The sequence below is a fragment of the Salvelinus fontinalis genome, chromosome 35 (genome assembly GCF_029448725.1).
Source record: "Salvelinus fontinalis isolate EN_2023a chromosome 35, ASM2944872v1, whole genome shotgun sequence".
Taxonomy (NCBI): domain Eukaryota; kingdom Metazoa; phylum Chordata; class Actinopteri; order Salmoniformes; family Salmonidae; genus Salvelinus; species Salvelinus fontinalis.
Window position 1 is genome coordinate 8242365 of NC_074699.1, and position 19783 is coordinate 8262147.

The 19783-nt window shown below is 42.3% G+C and overlaps 1 protein-coding gene and 1 long non-coding RNA gene across 3 annotated transcripts in view; one reads left to right on the plus strand and one right to left on the minus strand.

Moving 5' to 3' along the window:
- The window catches only part of kif6 (kinesin family member 6), a 171070-nt gene extending 162178 nt beyond the window's left edge, over positions 1–8892 (minus strand). For both annotated transcript variants that reach the window (XM_055899170.1, XM_055899169.1), the window contains exons 1-2: positions 8805–8892; positions 1209–1318 (exon numbers count right to left, since the gene is read on the minus strand). In XM_055899170.1, the coding sequence (XP_055755145.1) occupies positions 1209–1318; positions 8805–8864 (170 nt within the window). In that variant the 5' untranslated portion in view covers positions 8865–8892. The remainder of the gene's footprint in view (positions 1–1208; positions 1319–8804) is intronic.
- A 20-nt stretch (positions 8893–8912) lies between these two features.
- Positions 8913–19201, plus strand: LOC129834307 (uncharacterized). The gene is made up of 2 exons (XR_008756237.1): positions 8913–8999; positions 16256–19201. It is a non-coding gene; the product is annotated as an uncharacterized LOC129834307 (long non-coding RNA).
- The last annotated feature ends 582 nt before the right edge of the window (positions 19202–19783 follow it).

Genomic DNA, 19783 nt, shown 5'->3' on the forward strand with positions numbered 1-19783 from the left:
TTAAGTCATTTAGCAGACGCTCTTATCCAGAGCGACTTACAAATTGGTGCATTCACCTTATGATATCCAGTGGAACAACCACTTTACAATAGTGCATCTAAATCTTTTAAGGGGGGGGGGGTTAGAAGGATTACTTTATCCTATCCTAGGTATTCAGCACTTACAGTTTACCAGGGCAGCTCTAGTTTGACCAACTGACTTGTTGGAAAGGTGGCATCCTATGACTGTGCCACATTGAAAGTCACTGTAAGGCCATTCTACTGCCAATGTTCCTCTATGGAGATTGCATGGCTGTGCGCAAAATTGTATACACCTGTCAGCAACAGGTCTGGCTGAACAGGCGCAATGGAACTTCCGCAATCTATTAAAAGGCTGTTGTGGTTAAGAGGCCTCTCAATAGCCACGGTTGACTACAAAACTATGAATTGAGGGCTTGGAAGCGTGGCATGAAGGGCACTGCCCTGTATTATAAGGACAGCGGCCTTCACCGCCACAGTGAATCAGACATTGTATCTTTGCCATTACGTCGTAGGCCTATGTGAAAAGAGAAGTGTGTCTACGCTTTTGTTGCCTGTTACGCACACTAAATTATTCCGCTGCTCTGTCGTTCACTACACACTTTAGTCTGAGACTGTCATCATTGAAGTTGTTTTGTGGTGACCAGGGGCGTTTTACAAAACAAAGTAATTTGCAATTGGTTAGAGACGACCCAATCAGAGTATCAAAGCCAATGATCAAAGCCAAACCATTGTTTTCTGGACCAATCTTTTTTTTTTGCATTCGGTGAAGGGTCGTGGGAGGTACTCAGATCCAGACTCATTGCGAAGAAGAAAGTAACATCCGTGTTCGTGGCGTAGCGTTTGGCCAGACCAAGGAGCCTTGGTAGCCGGGCAAATGCTTTTGCACAGACACTCTGCCCTTATGTAGTTCTGTGGATATCCCATAAAACAACCAGAAGGAATTGATGAGCAACTGCTATTTAGAGACAGGCTTAAGCGCAGGGGTAGGGTTAGCGCTAGTGGTTAAATCCTTCCCAGCATGACCATACAGTGCATTTTCATTCAACTTAAGAGCATGTCGCTGTGGTAGAAAACGTGTTGAAAGTCATAACCTAAGCCCCTACACCTGAGCCTTTAGGTTCTAAGCCTAATGACAACAGAAATACCATGATCCGTGATGCATGTGATGTGTGTTCGCCCGGTGCTCACCTGAACTTGTAGGTCTCCTTCTTGTTGTTTACGAAGCCGTCAGCCAGGTCCTTGGGTACCAGGAACTCCAGTATGGAGCCCGTCGGCTCCTCATTGTCCACACAGTATACCTGAAAGAAGAACAGTGTTAGCTTGTTATTCTTGCGTTGCCAGACATCATTACGTATTGTAGCTAGGCCTAAACAGTTGTTTGCAAGGCTAGCATGTTAACAATAGACATAGGGCTATTTCAGAGAATAGAAATGCATTGTGGTCACACAGTGCTTGGCCCCACACGCAGTGTAGACTCAAATGATGACAAAAACAAACAATGGAAAAGTTTAGGTTAAGGCGGTTGTACTAAACTCATGAGGCATTTATAAATTACGGGGGGGTTGATTCAATGTACAATTGTGAGTCAATTGTGAGTTCGCTCAATATTTTATATAGCTGAACCAACAAAGGCCTCATTCTTAAGCTAAGTTAAATTATATGTTCACTCAACTTTGAATTTTAGGTTGAGCGAACATACAATTCAACTTGAGAATTTATTGGATCTTGTTTGCATATTTCCCAGTGTGCCTTGCCTTTCGAGTGAATTATTACCATCCATAACTGTATTGTTAGTAACAGAGACATGGTTGTTGTATTCAATGGCATTTCAGTCCTGTAGCCTTCGCCAAGTGAGTCTGGTTAGGCAATTATTTTAAGGCCTAGTTACACATGCAGTGGTCTGAAACTCTTGGTTTACAGGCCACATCAAGCCTGCATGCAACGTAATGTGTAATTCCTATTGGAATCTAGCCAGAGTGAGGATATCCAACAATTGGAAATATAATCACATTTATTGAGACTGCTGGGTCAGGAAATGTTTATTATTGAGACTACCTAGGCCTAAATCATATAATGCGCCTTCAGAAAGTATTCACACCACTTTTATTTTTCCACATTTTGTTGAGTTAGAGACAGAATTTGAAATTGATTTAATATTTTATTTTTTTCATTGGCCTACACATAATACCCCATAATGTCGAAGTGGAACTATGTTTTTCAAAATGTTTACAAATTAATAAAAAATGAAAAGATGAAATGTCTTCAGTCAATAATTATTCAACCCCCGTATGGCAAAACTAAATAAGTACTGGAGTAAAAATGTGCTTAGAAATTCACATAAGTTTCATTGACTCACTTTCTGTACAATAATAGTGTATATTTTTTTAATGACTACCTCATCTTTGTTGTAGTTACTCCACAACACTAACCTAATTGACAGAGTGAAAATAAGAAAGTGCGTATAGAATGAAAATATTCCAAAGCATGCATTCTGTTTGCAACAAGGCACTAAAGTAATACTATAAAAAAAGTACTTAACTTTTTGTTCTGAATACAAAATGTTATGTTTGGGGCAAATCCAATACATTACTGAGAACTACTCTGGATATTTTCAAGAGTAGTGGTGGCTGCATCATCACCAGAAATGTTCGATCGGGTTTAAGTCCGGGCTCTCACTGGGCCACTCAAGGACATTCACTCCTGTGTTGTCTTGGCTGCGTGCTTCGGGTCATTGTCCTGTTGGAAGGTGAACCTTCGCCCCAGTCTGAGGTCTTGAGCAGGTTTTCATCAAGGATCTCTCTGTACTTTGCTCCGTACATCTTTCCCTCGAGCTTAACTATTCTCCCAGTTCTTGCCGCTGTAAAAACATCCCGGCCGCATTATTCTGCCACCATCACGCTTCACCATAGGGATGGTGCCAGGTTTCCTCCAGATGTGACTCTTGGCATTCAGGCCAAAGAGTTCAATCTTGGTTTCATCAGACCAGAGAATCTTGTTTCTCATGGTCTGAGAGTCTTCAGGTAACTTTTGGCAAACTCCAAGTCGGCTGTCGTGTGCCTTTTACTGAGGAGTGGTTTACATTTAGACATTTACATCTGGCCAATCTACCATAAAGGCCTGATTGGTGGAGTGCCGCGGAGATGGTTGTCCTTCTGGAAAGTTCTCCCATCTCCACAGGGGAATTCTGGAGCTCCGTCAGAGTGACCATTGGGTTCTTGGTCACCTCCCTGACCAAGGCCCTTCTCCCTCGATTGTTCAGTTTGGCCGGGCGGCCAGCACTAGGAAGTTTTGGTGGTTCCAAACTTCTTCCATTTAAGAATGATGGAGGGAACTGTGTTCTTGGGGACCTTCAATTCTGCAAAATGTTTTGGTATCCTTCCCCAGATCTGTGCCTTGACATAATCCTGTCTCTGAGCTCTACAGACAATTCCTTCGACCTCATGGTATGGTTTTTGCTATGACATGCACTGTCAACTGTGGGACCTTTTACAGACAGTTGTGTGCCTTTCTAAATCATGTCCAATCAAATTAATTTACCACAGGTAGAAACATCTCAAGGATGATCAATGGAAACAGGATGCACCTGAGCTCAATTTTCGAGTCTCATAGCAATGGTCTGAATACTTATGTAAATAAGGTATATCGGTCTTCTATTTTTTTATACATTTGGTAACATTTCTAAAAAACAGTTTTTGATTTGGGGTATTGTGTGTAGATTGTTTTATTTCATCCATTTTAGAATAAGACTGTAACGTAACAAATATGGAAAAAGTCAAGGGGTCTGAATACTTTCCGAAGGCACTGTATGTCACCTTCTGTCATAAACATGTTTTCCCATCTCAAGAGGTTAAAAGGGGACAATTAAAGTGAAAGGGTTGACACCTTATTCTTAAAATCAGCCATAACTCGTTGTGACAGGGCGAATGGAAGCTTGTTTTGTGGAACATGGAAAGGTAATTGAATGCAAGCTTAACAAAATACCAAAATTGAACTTGTTATCCATTTCTAGCCTATCTAGGCCTATGTTATGCTTGACGCGCTCAGTTTTCCACCACAGAAACACCAGAAAATAGCCAGAGTAGAACAAGCTCACCTGCCTTTACGATTTGACTACAGATGTTCAATGTTTCTTTTGAAAATAATTGTATAGATTTACCCAATTAAAACCCGATGTCAGTTCTCATTACAGGCGTGCCCTTTTTACCTGAGGGACAAATGTAAATGAATCGCTAATCAACAAAATAGGCCTAGCTAACTAGTCCATTACAATGATGGTGAAAATGTAGGGTTAAGTGGGTTAAAATCTTCCTAGAATTTGGACACAAACGTGGGACATGCCAGAATTGGAATGTAAAGAGAAAACAAATAGGCCTAGCTAACTTATTGGAATGAAAACACACTTCTATTCTAAGTATTTTATCAAAATATACACACACACAATGTCTAAAGGACATAAAAGGCACTCTCGTGATTAGGGGAGAACACTGATGGGGAAGACCATTGAATACTCAAATCCAGGGCAAGGTTTGTTGTGTGGTTGAGGTTTGATGGCCTACTCAATGCGCAGCGCACAATACCGTGGGTGGTTGCAATAATAGGCTAAATGGTACTAGCTACAGGCCTAGGTCTCTAGACTTTTCGAGAGATTAGCCTAACCCTGAGCTGAATGCCTACCTTTTAGGCTACACCCATACCGTACTATACTATAGAACAGGACAGTGTGGTCATAGCTAAAAAAGGGGACAGAATTGTTGTATGAGACAAGGGCTGCATTCCAAACACTTAACAGACACACCCTCTCCCCTCAAACTAAGTGGACACTTCTGATGACCTATCATGACATCTGTTGAGTTTACACTTGCAGGGCAAAGGCCGAGGGAGGATGGAAGTAATTAATTTTAAATGGACCACCCTTGCCCGGAAATTCAGCACTCGTTAGTGACAATAGTATTTTCAGCCACCGGTAGCTTGTGGGTGCTTTATATGCGCTACAGTCAATTATGATTGCATGTCTACTTATATTAACTATATCATTATTAATATACGCCTACTGTATGATAACTAGCAAATTAATTGCCCAACTAACATTCGCCTGCCTAGCTACTTCTGAAGAAGGAAAATGTTTTATTTCTCCAATTTCCAAAAGCTAGCGAAACAAAAACGTCATTACTTTTACGAGACGTGTTTGTGCATTAGTAGCACAATTTCTAAAATATTTACATTTGTTTTTACTTACACTTGTATGTTGACTCCATATTGGCGTTTTAAGTTTTGGCTGACTTTACTTAGCGGGTGTACAATCATCGTGAATTGAATTATGGGGCGTTTCAGGCCCCGAAGTGAACAGAACTGTACACTGGCAAACTCCATTAAAAAAATGAGGGCTAAGGGGCTTACGTTGCTTGGCTAATCTTTTGAACCAACGAAAAATATGGCTGGGGAGATTCCCCCGGGCCCAAGGCGAGGGTAAGTGGACGAGGGTGCGTCTTTTATGAGTTTGAAAGGCAGCCAAGGAATCATCATGAAATAAGGCCAGGAGGGTTGGACATTAAATAATAATGGGAGAAATGTAGCTATGTAGCTAATCACAAATGATTGACAACAACAAGCATTCCAGGTAGCCATGTGGCTAGGCCTACTACTATCGAGCTCTAGGGTTGCGGTCCAAACACTTAACAGACACACCCTATTAGTGATGGATCATTCGCGAACGAGTCGGCTCTAAGAACCGGCTCTTGTAGGTGAACGTTGGGAGCCGGCTCGCATATCAGAAGAGCTGAATCTATTTATGAAAAAATTAAGATATCAAAACATTTAAATGATTCAAAAAATTAAATAATTCAAAGAACAGAAAAATAAATAAAATAATATAGGCCGAAATGCTCAAGTGCACACACATTCATTCTGACTGTCTGCTCAGACTAACAGCCTCACCTGTGGTTCCTGTCAATCAGACACGATGTGTCAACCAATGAACCAAAGATGCGTGAGGGAGGGCCGAACCAACTCACTCACAGTAACACACTTAGCTGCCGAGGAGAGAGAGGAAGGACAGCTGTGAAAACAACAGCTGGAAAATGAGTCGGAAGCATAGTAGCATTTGGATGCATTTTAATAAGTAGACAATGTTAGAGCACATTGTAGAATTTTCCAAAACAAAATCTCATATAAAGCTGGTTCTACGCACAACCTACACCGGCATATGCGAAATGTGCACACAACTAGCACTTCCACACGTGGAGAAGTAGGCCTACTTGACTGAGTGGATACGGCGCGACCCACAGCAACGCAGTCTTCTATGGACCAGTTTTTGCCAAAGCCCATGTCTGTAGTAAAACAAGGCCATGTCTTCTGGACTGCTTTGACTTCCGTGACAGACACACCTCAGAGAACTTGGCAGAGTGGCCAGAGAATGGCAAGTAGGTTGAAAAGTGGTCTGCTGTGTTAGCAACAATGCAGCTAACATAACCAAAGACATGAAAATGTTCAAATGGACCCATCATCCATGTCTTGCCCACACAATCAACCTGATTGTAAGAGATGCTCTGAAGGTGATGAAGCCCACTGTGGACAAAGTGAAAGCAACTGTGGAATACTTCCACAGGAGCACAGTAGGTGCTGAAAAAAGTCTCCACAATGCCAGATGGGGATGCCTGAGCTGAGGACTAAACAAGACTGCACTACAAGGTGGAATTCAACATTTTATATGTTGAAGCGGTTTCTTGAGTCAAAGGATGCCATCATCTCTACCCTGGCCATTGTCAATGCACCTGTTGATGCTCTGACCCAAGAGGAATGGGAGGTGGTGGAGGAGGTGTGCAGAGTCCTGGAACCCTTTGAGCAGGTCACTGTGGAGATCAGTGGAGAGTAGTAAGCAGTTATTACTACATCATTATTTAATCCAGTATTATATATGTAGCAGTAGATGAGAATGTAGTATCAGTAGACAAAACATGAACCTGAACTAATAAGTTACTGTTCTCTCTTTTCAGCTATGTGACAGCCTCAATAAGGATACTCCTGTGTAAGGGTCTGCAGCGAATCACAGCCAGCCACCAGAGAGAAGCAGATGTAACCACAGGACATGTGACAGAGTTGATGGACACCCTATGTTCATCAATGGACAGAAAGTTCCACAGAATGGAATATAATCACATGCTATCAGAAACCGCTGCACTTGACCACAGGTTTAAGAAGTTAGCCTTCAGTGATGCCAGAGCGATTGATGAGGCTCTTCAAAGAATAACCTCAGCAGCAGGGAGGGACAGCCCCAGCAGTCAGCTGGCTCAGGCACTAGGGCAACAGGAAGAAGAGGGAGCAGATGGAGCAGAAGCACCAGCAGTAGTGCCACAAACGTCTACTGTTTGGATGCTGCTTGACGAGAGAGCAACTGGGGACGCAGCACGAAGGAATCCCTCAGCAGATGCCATAATGGAGGTCTGATCCTATTTGGAGGAGCCCCTCCTCCAAAGATCTGTAGATCCTCTGAGCTGGTGGAAGAACAAGGCCTTACTAAAGTCATGAAAGGAAGACTGCATAGTGGCCACATCCGTTCCCTCTGACAGGGTCTTCTCGAAAACAGGACAAATAATTACTGAGAGAAGAAACTGCATCAGCCCCTCGAAAGTGAGGCAGCTTGTATTTCTGAATGCAAATCTCTCATAAAAGCTAAATATGGACAGCATTGCTGTGTGCTGCTGGTTATAACATGGCAATAAAGAAGAGAGAAAAGAGGGGCCAGTTTAATGTTTTAAGTGGGATGCTGCAGTTTTGCACATTGTTATTTATTTTTCTTTGATATGGTGCAATACTCTATTATGCTGTTCAGATTGTAATAACTTTGAATGGTTGGATTTATATGCATTTTGTTTATATACATTAAAAAGTTATACTTTAAATGCAAATGTTTAATAGCATTATTTTTCATAACAAACCAATGCATTTTTAAATACATTGTGGTTAAGGTTGAGTATGATTTCATTTAATATTTTAATTAGAATTGTTTTAACACCAATCATAGTCAAACTATCGCAAAATGTTTGACTTGAAAAAATACAAAACCTATTTTTTTAAAGAGCCGTTTGGGAGCCAAAAGAGCCGGCTCTTTTTGGTGAGCTGAGTTGAACGAGCCGGCTCACTGAAAAGAGCCGGAATGCCCATCACTACACCCTATCCCCTCAGCCCTCAAATTAATTGGACACTTCTGATGACGTTTCATGATGTCTGGCGAGTATACACACTTCTGTTCCCACATGTACTTCCTGTATTGATTTGTTGTTAATATAAAAAATTAAATAAAAACACTTGCAGGGCAAGGGGCGAGGGGGAAGGAATTATTTTTTAAATGGACCAGCCTTGGCCGGAAATTCGTCACTTGTTCATCCCGCGATGATTGTGTTTTCAGTCACCGGTAGCTTGTGATTTCTTTATGTGCGCTACAGTCAATTATGAGTGCATGTCTACTTATATTAAATATATAATTATTAATATTCGCCTACTGTACGATAGCTAGCAAATTAATTAGCTAACTAACGTTAGCCTGCCTTTATTCATGTTAGTCGAAGTTGAGCAGAAACAGGTAATTCTGACTGGTAACCTGTTTGCTAGCTAAGTACGTTAGCTGGCTTGGCTAATTAACCATGTGGATACCGCAGAGGGATAAAGCAAGCTGACCAATGCATAGTCAATTACTGTTAAACTCAACTCCACGATGTAACGCGTTACTTCACAAATTAGCCTATGCTGTGACCCAAATTAACATTGCACAAAATAAGATGCACTTACCGAGGTCGTTTTCTTTGTGGGTTTTACGCGGGCAAAGATCTGGATGCACTGTTTTACCATTTTCTCTTCAACTGGGAATCATATGTTTTCATGCAAACGCATTCACATTTGGATAACGTCTGGGTAAACAAACTTTTATGATGACTGCTCCACTCTAGTCAAGCCTTTTGGATTTGTTGTAGCAGTTGTTGCCAGGTGAGGAGTCACGTGATGTTGAGGGGCAATACACAGGGAATGTGATTGGTCATCTGTATCTTCTTCAATGGGTTTAACGGCGGATGGTATCCAATGTTAATGGTGCATTACCGCCTCCAGCTGGACGGGGTATTAAATGTGAAAATAAAAACCATTTCTGTATTGGGGGAAAACGCCATCACAGGCTCCTGTGATGGCAGACCATTCGACTGAAATCACGAAGACGCCAAAAATGTACAGCTGCGTTCACAATAATTGCAATTTTCTTTTACTTCTCCTCTTGTACTGTACAGTTTATGACCATTGCAATAAATAATACAAAGTCCACCTTTTTAACATGTAGCATTTCAATATCCCTTGGTTGATGAGAAACCTTCACTGGTCGTGGTGGCTCTCCTACCATTACTTCCATAAGATACTCTTCCCTTCTGCACACACTTGACACATGACCAAATATTTTACATTTATGACACTGAAGGGGCTTGTGCACAAAAGCTCTTACAAGGTATCTCATCAATCCTAACTTTATAATAATTTAAAGAGAATACAACAAATAAAAAAAACAAGCACATTCCTCAGCAGAGGTCCTCAATCAACACTCTGAACTGCCCGGAATGCACTAATACATACATGTGTGGAGAACTCTGAAGATTGTTCCATACATGGGGTGCAAAGAAACTAAAAGCTGTTTTTCCTAAATCTGTAGCAACAGACATCATTTCCAGTTAGCCATCCCTGTGATTGGGTATGGCAACTTCTACTTCTATGGGTGAGTAAAGATGTCTAGTAATGTGGGTTTTTGCAAAGGGCTTTATAAATAAATAGAACGCAGTGTTTCGACCTACGTTTAGTCAGAGGGCCATCCTACTTTCTGATAGAGCAAGCAGCGATGAATGAGTGCAACACATGTAAAATGTGTTAAAACAAAGTGTACTATGTTAAACTGCATTATGTTGATAAGCTGTGTGATATAAGAGAATAGTGCGACAAGACTACCTTTCTATTTTTGTTTATGTGTGAGGATATCGTCTATTTAGTGTCTGTGAACAGGCTGCACTGGCTCATTCAAAGGATAATCGTGCATATGGATGATGAGATAACGTAGTGTTAACGTTACTCACCTAATACTTCACAATGTATTCATTCAGTAATAGACATTTTTAAAGTGTGGTTTCTGGTAGTGAAACAGCAGGTGGTGTGCAAATATAGGTATATTAGCTGTTTTAACAAATTTACCGGATAAACATTGTTGTTATGGGGTTGTTCGAAACATTCCCCATGGTTTCTATACTAAATGAATCTTCAGTGCATTATAAATGTGGCATTATGTTAACCCACCCCTCTGTTACCTCATCATCACCCAACTCCCTGGGCTATGCTTCGGTTATTGTGAATGGAACTAATTTAAGCATCCTGGTAACAGGAACTGGGTCAGAGAGCTGATTTTCCTTCATTTCATGTGATTGTGAGGTGCCTGCACATACACCAAATAAGTGGAGTGAAATGTGTTGTTTTACAGGGTCAGCCATAGTAGTAGGGAGCCTTGTTCAAAGATGTATCAACAGATGTTTCACCTTGTTGGCTCAGGTACTTAAACCATCAACCTTATGATTACTGGCCCAATACTCTAACCGCTAGGCTACTTACCACCTTTGTGTGTAGAAATAGACCTAAGAGGAGCACTGAACAAATATATACTCTGTTGAATGCAAAGAGAGACCATGAGGTCGCAGCCTTGTACCCAAACGATTAAGTCCCTCTTACTCAGTCATAGACCAGAACCGTGACCAGCCATTCTGGTTCTCCTGCACACTTTGTGCCTGATTTGCTTCTGTGCGTTTTTGGGAGAGTGCAAAGTTGAGAATATAGTTTTAGAATCAGGGTAAGTCTGACTGTTTTGGCTTCATACAGTATATTGTTTAAAGTATGACATTTGAGGGGAATGACTATTGGTGTGTGTTTGTGTATATCTGTGTAGAAGTGTAGTTTTTTTGGAACAGAGCTGCCTCCTGGGCCTGAGCCAGGAGCCCCACTCTGACCGCCGAAGAAGTCGGCTCAAAACAGAAGTGACGTAATTAAAACATTTGCTATTTTCACATGTACAGTACCAGTATACTGTATCTTTGTTGATGAAGCAGGCTTCAACCTGACCAAAACTCGGCGCCGTGGGCGGAACCTCATCGGCCAACGGGTGACCGTCCAAGTGCCTGGACAACGTGGGGGAAACTTCACCATTACTTGGATCCCACAACGCTACAACGCTGTGTTTCTCAATGAAATTGAGCATGCTTGTCAAGGGGAAGGGGTCACCTATATCATTGTGTGGAACAATGTCAGGTTCCGCCATGCAGAGGTGATTCAGGCATGGTTTTGGGCCCATCCCCAATTCGTGACCCTATACCTGCCTCTATACTCTCCTTTACTCAACTCTATTGAGGAATTATTTTTCAGCATGGAGGTGATCGTGCCACCCTCCTTCTGGCCATAGGTGAGGCATCCATGCAGACCAATGTCAAGATATGATTCGCATGCAAAAAGGTTTTTTCTGCAGTGCATGAACAGTGAGGACATTCACTGTGATGTGGATGATAATTAGACCGTACACCTATGTTGCAGTTATGTCAGAATTTTTTTTTTTTTTTGAAATTGCATTAATTATTGAGGATGTCTTCATTGATTACACCTACGATTACACATTGCATAGATATTATGGAAATGACTGATTCTCGGTCAGTTTTGTTGAGTAATGTAAGTGTATTGCCTAATGTGAAAACTGTACTTTACGGTACTGTAGCATATTACTTTTTAGCACTTCTAAGGGCAATTTGAAACACTTATCTTGCATTGTTTGCTATTGGATTAACTGGTAGTTCAAACTACTAAATTGAAAATATAGCATTATGTTGTGTTTTGGTGAATAAACCAATGTTCTCATTACATTTCACAAACTTATTTTGAATCAATGGTTGTGTGGTGAGATGTTTACAATCCAAATGAATCCACAATGACAGGTTTTGAATGAAAGACCGGCTGTGTTGCCAATGTGACCAATTTGGAGTTTTGTACTAATTTAAATAATGTCCCACATACTTGTAAAAATGGTACCAAAGCAACAACAAAAAAACTGTAAGCAGGCCTCCCGGGTGGCGCAGTGGTCTAGGGCACTGCATCGCAGTGCTAGCTGCACCACCAGAGTCTCTGGGTTCGCGCCCAGGCTGGGCTGGGTTCGCGCCCAGGCTCTGTCGCAGCCGGCTGCACCCGGGAGGTCCATGGGGCGACGCACAATTGGCATAGCGTCGTCCGGGTTAGGGAGGGTTTGGCCGGTAGGGATATCCTTGTCTCAGTATGTAAAAATGTAATAAAATGTATGCACTCTACTGTAAGTCGCTCTGGATAAGAGTGTCTGCTAAATGACTAAAACGTAAATTTGGAGTGATAAGTAGGATTCTGTGTTTTCACATACAAAAGTGATTGCTTTTGAGAAAATCACATTAAATCAAATGAATACAACAGGTGAAGACTTGAAGACCGTGAAATGCTTACTCGCAAGCTCTTTCGCAAAAACAATGCAGAGTTAAAAAGTACGAAACCTTTGTGTGTGTGGGGGGGGGCTTGGAGGGCTGGTGGCCTGGTGGTTGGGAGCTTTGGCCGATGGCTGAAAGGTCGCTGGTTCGGGTCCCTGTTTTTTGACCTTGTGGGAGATCTGTCGACGTGCCCTTGAGCAAGGTGTTGACCCTGGTTGCTGCTGTGGGTCACTCTGTTTGGGAGTCTGTTAGATGACTGAATGTGATGTAGATGCTGAGCGGCTTCACTGCAAGTAGATTGTGTATGTTTTAATATTCAATTAAAAAAGAAACCTTTGCAAAAAAAAGGTAAAACAATGAAATAACAACGAGACTCCAGTATATACAAGGAGTACTGGTACCGAGTCAATGTGCAGGGGTACGAGGTAGTTGAGGTAATATGTACATGTAGGTAGGGGTAAAAGTGTCAATGTAGTATGTGTGAGTCCAGTGAGTGTGCATAGAGCCGGTGCAAGAGAGTCAGTGCAAATAAAAAGGGTGTTAATGCAAATAGTCAGGGTAGTCATTTGATTAACTGTTCAGCAGTCTTATGACTTGGGGGTAGAAGCTGTTCAGGATCCTTTTGGTACCAGACTGGCACTGCGGTACCGCTTGCCTTGTAGTAGCAAAGAGAACAGTCTATGACTTTGGTGGCTGGAGTCTTGGACAATTTTTAGGGCCTTCCTCTGACACCGCCTGGGATAGCGGCCACACTGTCATGGGTGAACATGGAGTACAGGAGGGGACTAAGCTTGCACCCCTGAGGGGACCATGTGTTGAGGGTCAGCATGGCGGATGTGGTGCTGCCTACCCAGCAGCATACAACACTGTATCCCACTGCTGGCTTGCCTCTGAATTTAAGCAGGTTCTGCTGGAAAGGTGTTAGAGGTCCTGTAGGAGGCACTCTTTCCTCTGGTCAAAAAAAATAATATCCCAATGCCCTTTGTAGGGTGCCATCTGCCCTTTGTAGGGTGCCATCTGTCGGATGGGACGTTAAACGGGTGTCCTGACTCTGAGTGGTCACTAAAGATCCCATGACACTTATCGTAAGAGTAGGAGTGTTAACCCTGGTGTTGGGCTACAGGCCCTAGTTTCTACCTTCTTAACAGCACTGTCAACAGGGCAGGTCCTACATGCCAGCATTCCCCAAGTGAGGATGGCTTTCACTTCAGCAGTAATAAATTCATGAACTTCTTTGAGGAAAAGATCATGATCATTAGAAAGCAAATTACGGACTCCCCTTTAATCTGCGTATTTCTCCAAAGCTCAGTTGTCCTGAGTCTGCACAACACTGCCAGGACCTAGGATCAAGGGAGACACTCAAGTTTTTAAATACTAAATATCTTGACACGTGGATGAAAATAATCATGGCCTCTAAACCTTCAAGCTGCATACTGGACCCTATTCCAATTAAATGTTACGAATCCCGCCGAGGATGGTGCCTCTTCCCGTTCAGGCGGCGCTCGGCGGTCGTCGTCTCCGGCCTACTAGCCGCCACCGATCCCCTTTTCCGTTTTCATTTAGTTTTGTCTAATTGGTTGCACCAGTTTTGTGTTTAGGGTTAGTGAGCTATTAAAACCCAGTTGGCCCGCCGACTTTTGTGCGGGCTTTTTATTCTGTTTTGTGGTGTTTGTTATAGTGTGGATTTTGTCCTAGTTATTTTTGGACTGTATCTTGACGCGCCCTTTTGTTGTGTGGCGTAGCCGTCTCATTTATATTTCTTGTTGGAATATTGAAATATCCACTTGCTCGGAACTACCCTGCTCTCTGCGCCTGACTCCTTCATTCACCATTGGAATCGTTACACTAAACTACTGAAAGAGCTGCTTCCTGTGCTTGGCCCTCCTATGTTGAACATAATAAACGGCTCTCTATCCACCTGGATGTGTACCAAACTCACTAAAAGTGGCAGTAATAAAGCCTCTCTTGAAAATGCCAAACCTTGACCTAGAAAATATAAAAAACTCTCAGCCTATATCGAATAGCCATTCCTCTCAAACATTTTAGAAAAAGCTGTTGCGCAGCAACTCACTGCCTTCATGAAGACAAACAATGTATACGAAATGCTTCAGTCTGGTTTTAGACCCCATCATAGCACTGAGACTGCACTTGTGAAGGTGGTAAATGACCTTTTAATGGCGTCAGACCGAGGCTCTGCATCTGTCCTCGTGCTCCTAAACCTTAGTGCTACTTTTGATACCATTGATCACCACATTCTTTTGGAGAGATTGGAAACCCAAATTGGTTTACACGGACAAGTTCTGGCCTGGTTTAGATCTTATCTGTCGGAAAGATATCAATTTGTCTCTGTGAATGGTTTATCCTCTGACAAATCAACTGTACATTTCGGTGTTCCTCAAGGTTCCGTTTTAGGACCACTATTGTTTTCACAATATATTTTACCTCTTGGGGATGTCATTCGAAAACATAATGTTAACTTTCACTGCTATGCGGATGACACACAGCTGTACATTTCAATGAAACATGGTGAAGTCCCAAAATTGCCCTCGCTCGAAGCCTGTGTTTCAGACATAAGGAAGTGGATGGCTGCAAACTTTCTACTTTTAAACTCGGACAAAACAGAGATGCTTGATCTAGGTCCCAAGAAACAAAGAGATCTTCTTTTGAATCTGACAATTAATCTTGATGGTTGTAAAGTCGTCTCAAATAAAACTGTGAAGGCCCTCGGCGTTACTCTGGACCCTGATCTCTCTTTTGACGAACATATCAAGACTGTTTCAAGGACAACTTTTTTCCATCTACGTAACATTGCAAAAAGCAGAAACTTTCTGTCCAAAAATGATGCAGAAAAATGTATCCATGCTTTTGTTACTTCTAGGTTAGACTACTGCAATGCTCTACTTTCCGGCTACCCGGATAAAGTACTAAATAAACTTCAGTTAGTGCTAAACACGGCTGCTAGAATCCTGACTAGAACCAAAAAAATGTATCATATTACTCCAGTGCTAGCTTCCCTACACTGGCTTCCTGTTAAGGCAAGGGCTGATTTCAAGGTTTTACTGCTAACCTACAAAGCATTACATGGGCTTGCTCCTACCTATCTTTCTGATTTGGTCCTACCGGAAATACCTACACGTACGCTACGGTCACAAGACGCAGGCCTCCTAATTGTCCCTAGAATTTCTAAGCAAACAGCTGGAGGCAGGGCTTTCTCCTATAGAGCTCAATTTTTATGGAATGGTCTGCCTACCCATGTGAGAGACGCAGACTCGGTCTCAACTTTTAAGTCTTTACTGAAGACTCATCTCTTCAGTGGGTCCAATGATTGAGTGTAGTCTGGCCCAGGATTTTGAAGGTGAACGGAAAGACTCTGGAGCAACCAACCGCCCTTGCTGTCTCTGCCTGGCCGGTTCCCCTCTCCCCACTGGGATTCTCTGCCTCTAAACCTAATACAGGGGCTGAGTCACTGGCTGAGTCACTGGCTGTGCTTTGGCAAAGTGGGTGGGGTTATATCCTTCCTGTTTGGCCCTGTCCGGGGGTTATCATCGGATGGGGCCACAGTGTCTCCTGACCCCTCCTGTCTCAGTCTCCAGTATTTATGCTACAGTAGTTTATGTGTCGGGGGGTTGGGTCAGTTTGTTATATCTGGAGTCCTTCTCCTGTCTTATCCGGTGTCCTGTGTGAATTTAAGTATGCTCTCTCTAATTCTCTCTTTCTTTCTCTCTTTCGGAGGACCTGAGCCCTAGGACCATGCCTCAGGACTACAGGATGACTCGTTGCTGTCCCCAGTCCACCTGGCCGTGCTGCTGCTCCAGTTTCAACTGTTGTGCCTGCGGCTATGGAACCCTGACCTGTTCACTGGACGTACTACCTGTCCGAGACCTGCTGTTTTCAACTCTCTAGAGACAGCAGGAGCAGTAGAGATACTCTTAATGATCGGCTATGAAAAGCCAACTGACATTTACTTTTGAGGTGCTGACTTGTTGCACCCTCGACAACCGCTGTGATTATTATTATTTGACCATGCTGGAAATTTATGAACATTTGAACATCTTGGCCATGTTCTGTTATAATCTCCACCCGGCACAGCCAGAAGAGGACTGGCCACCCCTCATAGCCTGGTTCCTCTCTAGGTTTCTTCCTAGGTTTTAGCCTTTCTAGGGTGTTTTTCCTAGCCATCGTGCTTCTACACCTGCATTGCTTGCTGTTTGGGCTTTTAGGCTGGGTTTCTGTACAGCACTTTGAGATATCAGCTGATGTAAGAAGGGCTATATAAATACATTTGATTTGGGCTAAATTCAGTCTGGTCCTTATACAATCATGGCCACTTAACCATTCCCAGCTTCCTATTGGCTCATTCATCCCCCTCATCTCCCCCGTAACTATTGTCCTCGGTCAACTTAAATACCCTCACCACCTGGGGGTGGCCCCTCAGAACGTCCAGGATCCAGTTGCAGAGGGAGGTGTTCAGTCTCAGTGGCCTTAGCATAGTGATGAACTTGGAGGGCACTATGGTGTTGCAGAGGATACCTCCCATGTGCCAGTGATCGATCTAGACGTACTCCCAGAGAGCGACCCAGGTGATCATGTGTGTCCTCCAGATTACTTAATCCAATTGCTCTTAATGGTTAATCACAGTAGGGATGACCAGGGATGTTCTCTTGATAAATATGTGAATTTGACTATCTTCCTGTCCTGCTAAGCATTGAAATGTAATGACTACTTTTGGGTGTCAGGGAAAATGGATAGAGTGAAATGTACATGATTTTATTTAGGAATGTAGTGAAGTAAAAGTAAAAGCAGTCAAAAATATAAATAGTAAATTACAGATACCCCAAAACCTACTTAAATAAAAAATACTTTCAAGTACTACTTAAAAGTAGTTTACACCATGGGATAACTCCATCATGCGAGCCTATGTGTCTCCCAGTCTGAGGACCACGAACCTTTAAGGGAAAGACGTCAGTGTCCCGATCGTCTTGCTGTGAGAGATTGGACCAAGGCGCAGCGTGTGCAAAATACATCTTCTTTTATTTAGAAGAGAGAGGGAAAAAACACGAAACGAATACTATACACAAACTAACAAAATAACAAACTGACAACCGTGAAGCTAATATGACAAATAGTGCTGACACAAACACTACACATAGACAATTACCCACAAACAGCTAAAGCCTATGGCTGCCTTAAATATGGCTCCCAATCAGAGACAACAATAACCAGCTGTCTCTGATTGAGAACCTATTCAGGCAACCATAGACTTTCCTAGACACCTACACTGAACACTAACCCATCTACTCTACTTAACCCCCTAAACCATACAACCACCCTAGACAATACAAAAACACATACCTTCCCCATGTCACACCCTGACCTAACTAAAATAATAAATGAAACAAAGAACACTAAGGCCAGGGCGTGACAGTCAGCCTCATCTTACTCCTGCTACCCTCCCCCGAGCGTACCGGATGGTTATGGCCAAACTATATTTTGAGCAATTAAAAAATATATATATATATACATGTATATTCGGGAAAGAAGCACATTGCTCTTGCTTGCTGGATATAAAATAAGCTACAGTAAAAATGCAATATATACGGGAATCCTCTGTTCTCCCCACACCCAATGTTTATGTTTACAATGAAATGCATTACATCAGAATGCCCAATGCTAGAATGTTTACAATCAAATTTATGAATTAAGTTAGAACATTTTCCTATCAGTCTAATTTGCATAAACATTGTGATTGGAGGATAGCTGTGAGGGTTTTCAATCAGGATCAAATCCTCTGATCTCCTCAAGCTCATTAATGATATAATGTTCATATTCATATTCATAGGGTTCTACATGGAACCCTAAACAGTTCTACCTGGAACCAAAAAGGGTTATTCTATGGGGACAGCCGAAGAACCATTTTTAAGTTCTAGATGGCAACTTTTTGTCTAAAAGTGTATGGTTGCATAGGAGTGGACTCAAACTAAGGTGAACCCAAGAGCAGCTTGTCGAACGGCCTCGTCAACACTCCATCGCCAGCAATCATGGATTTGTATCGTACAATAATCAGAGACAACATGTCTGTAAGCTTAGTCATTCATATTTGACATTATAAAATTGGCTTACATGCATAATTGTAGCCTATTCACAAGTAGTGCTTTGCGATATCACGGTTATTTTGTCAATTGATTATTCAGTGATTTTAAAAAACAATGCAAACTGGCTCTAGCCAGAATAGGAAGAGGAGTGGGACCCCTCACAAGTCCTCAACTGGCAGCTTCATTAAATAGTACCCACAAAACACTAGTCTCAACGTCAACAGTGAAGAGGCGACTCAGGGATGCTGGCCTTCTTGTTTTCTTTATTTTTTGGTTAGGTCAGGGTGTGACAAGGGTGGTTTGTTTAGTTTTTGTATTTATCTAGGGGTTTTGTCTATCTATGGGGATTTGGTATGGTCTAGGGGATTGTAGGTTTATGGTGGCCTGAATTGGTTCCCAATCATAGACAGCTGTTTCTCGTTGTCTCTGATTGGGGAGCCTATTTAGGTTGCCATTTTCCATGTTGGTTTTGTGGGTAGTTGTTTTCTGTTTTGTGTGAGTACCTGACAGAACTGTTGTGTTTTTGTTCCACTTTTTGCTTTCAGTGTTCTGGTTATAATAAACATCATGAACACGTACCACACTGCGCTTTGGTCTACTCCTTCTTCCTCAGACAAACATCGTGACAGCATGCATGACTGGGTTCGAACCAAAGCAAATGTCTCATTTTATCATACACATCGCATTACAGCATGTGTGGTTGGGTTCTACGTGCAAGCATACATAGCACTTCATCTCAAAACATCAGCAAATGTTTGATTCTGGCATTCAGCACTCCATGCCTTGTTGAAAAATGTAATAGAATACTTTCCATTACAGCATAATCTCACTTTTGTTCTATTCCTAGCGTGCATCTCTTTTACATGTAATTATGCATTGTTTTCAATCTTTATATCCTGTTGAAGCTTTGTTGTGTCTCTTCTCCATGGTAAGTAACACATTATTTGGGGGGGTTTTGATGCCAGCAGCTTCTCAGTGGGCTACCTGCCATCACATCATCTGGCTCAGAGGCTCTTCGCTCGGAGACGAGGCTATTCCCCTAACTATTTCCTAAAATGTCATATTGCACTCCATCTTTGATGTTCATTCAGTTATTAAGCCTGTACTCGATTGAAATGTAGTTTACAAGGTTAAATCATGAAGGATGGTATGAATGCTAAACTTCATC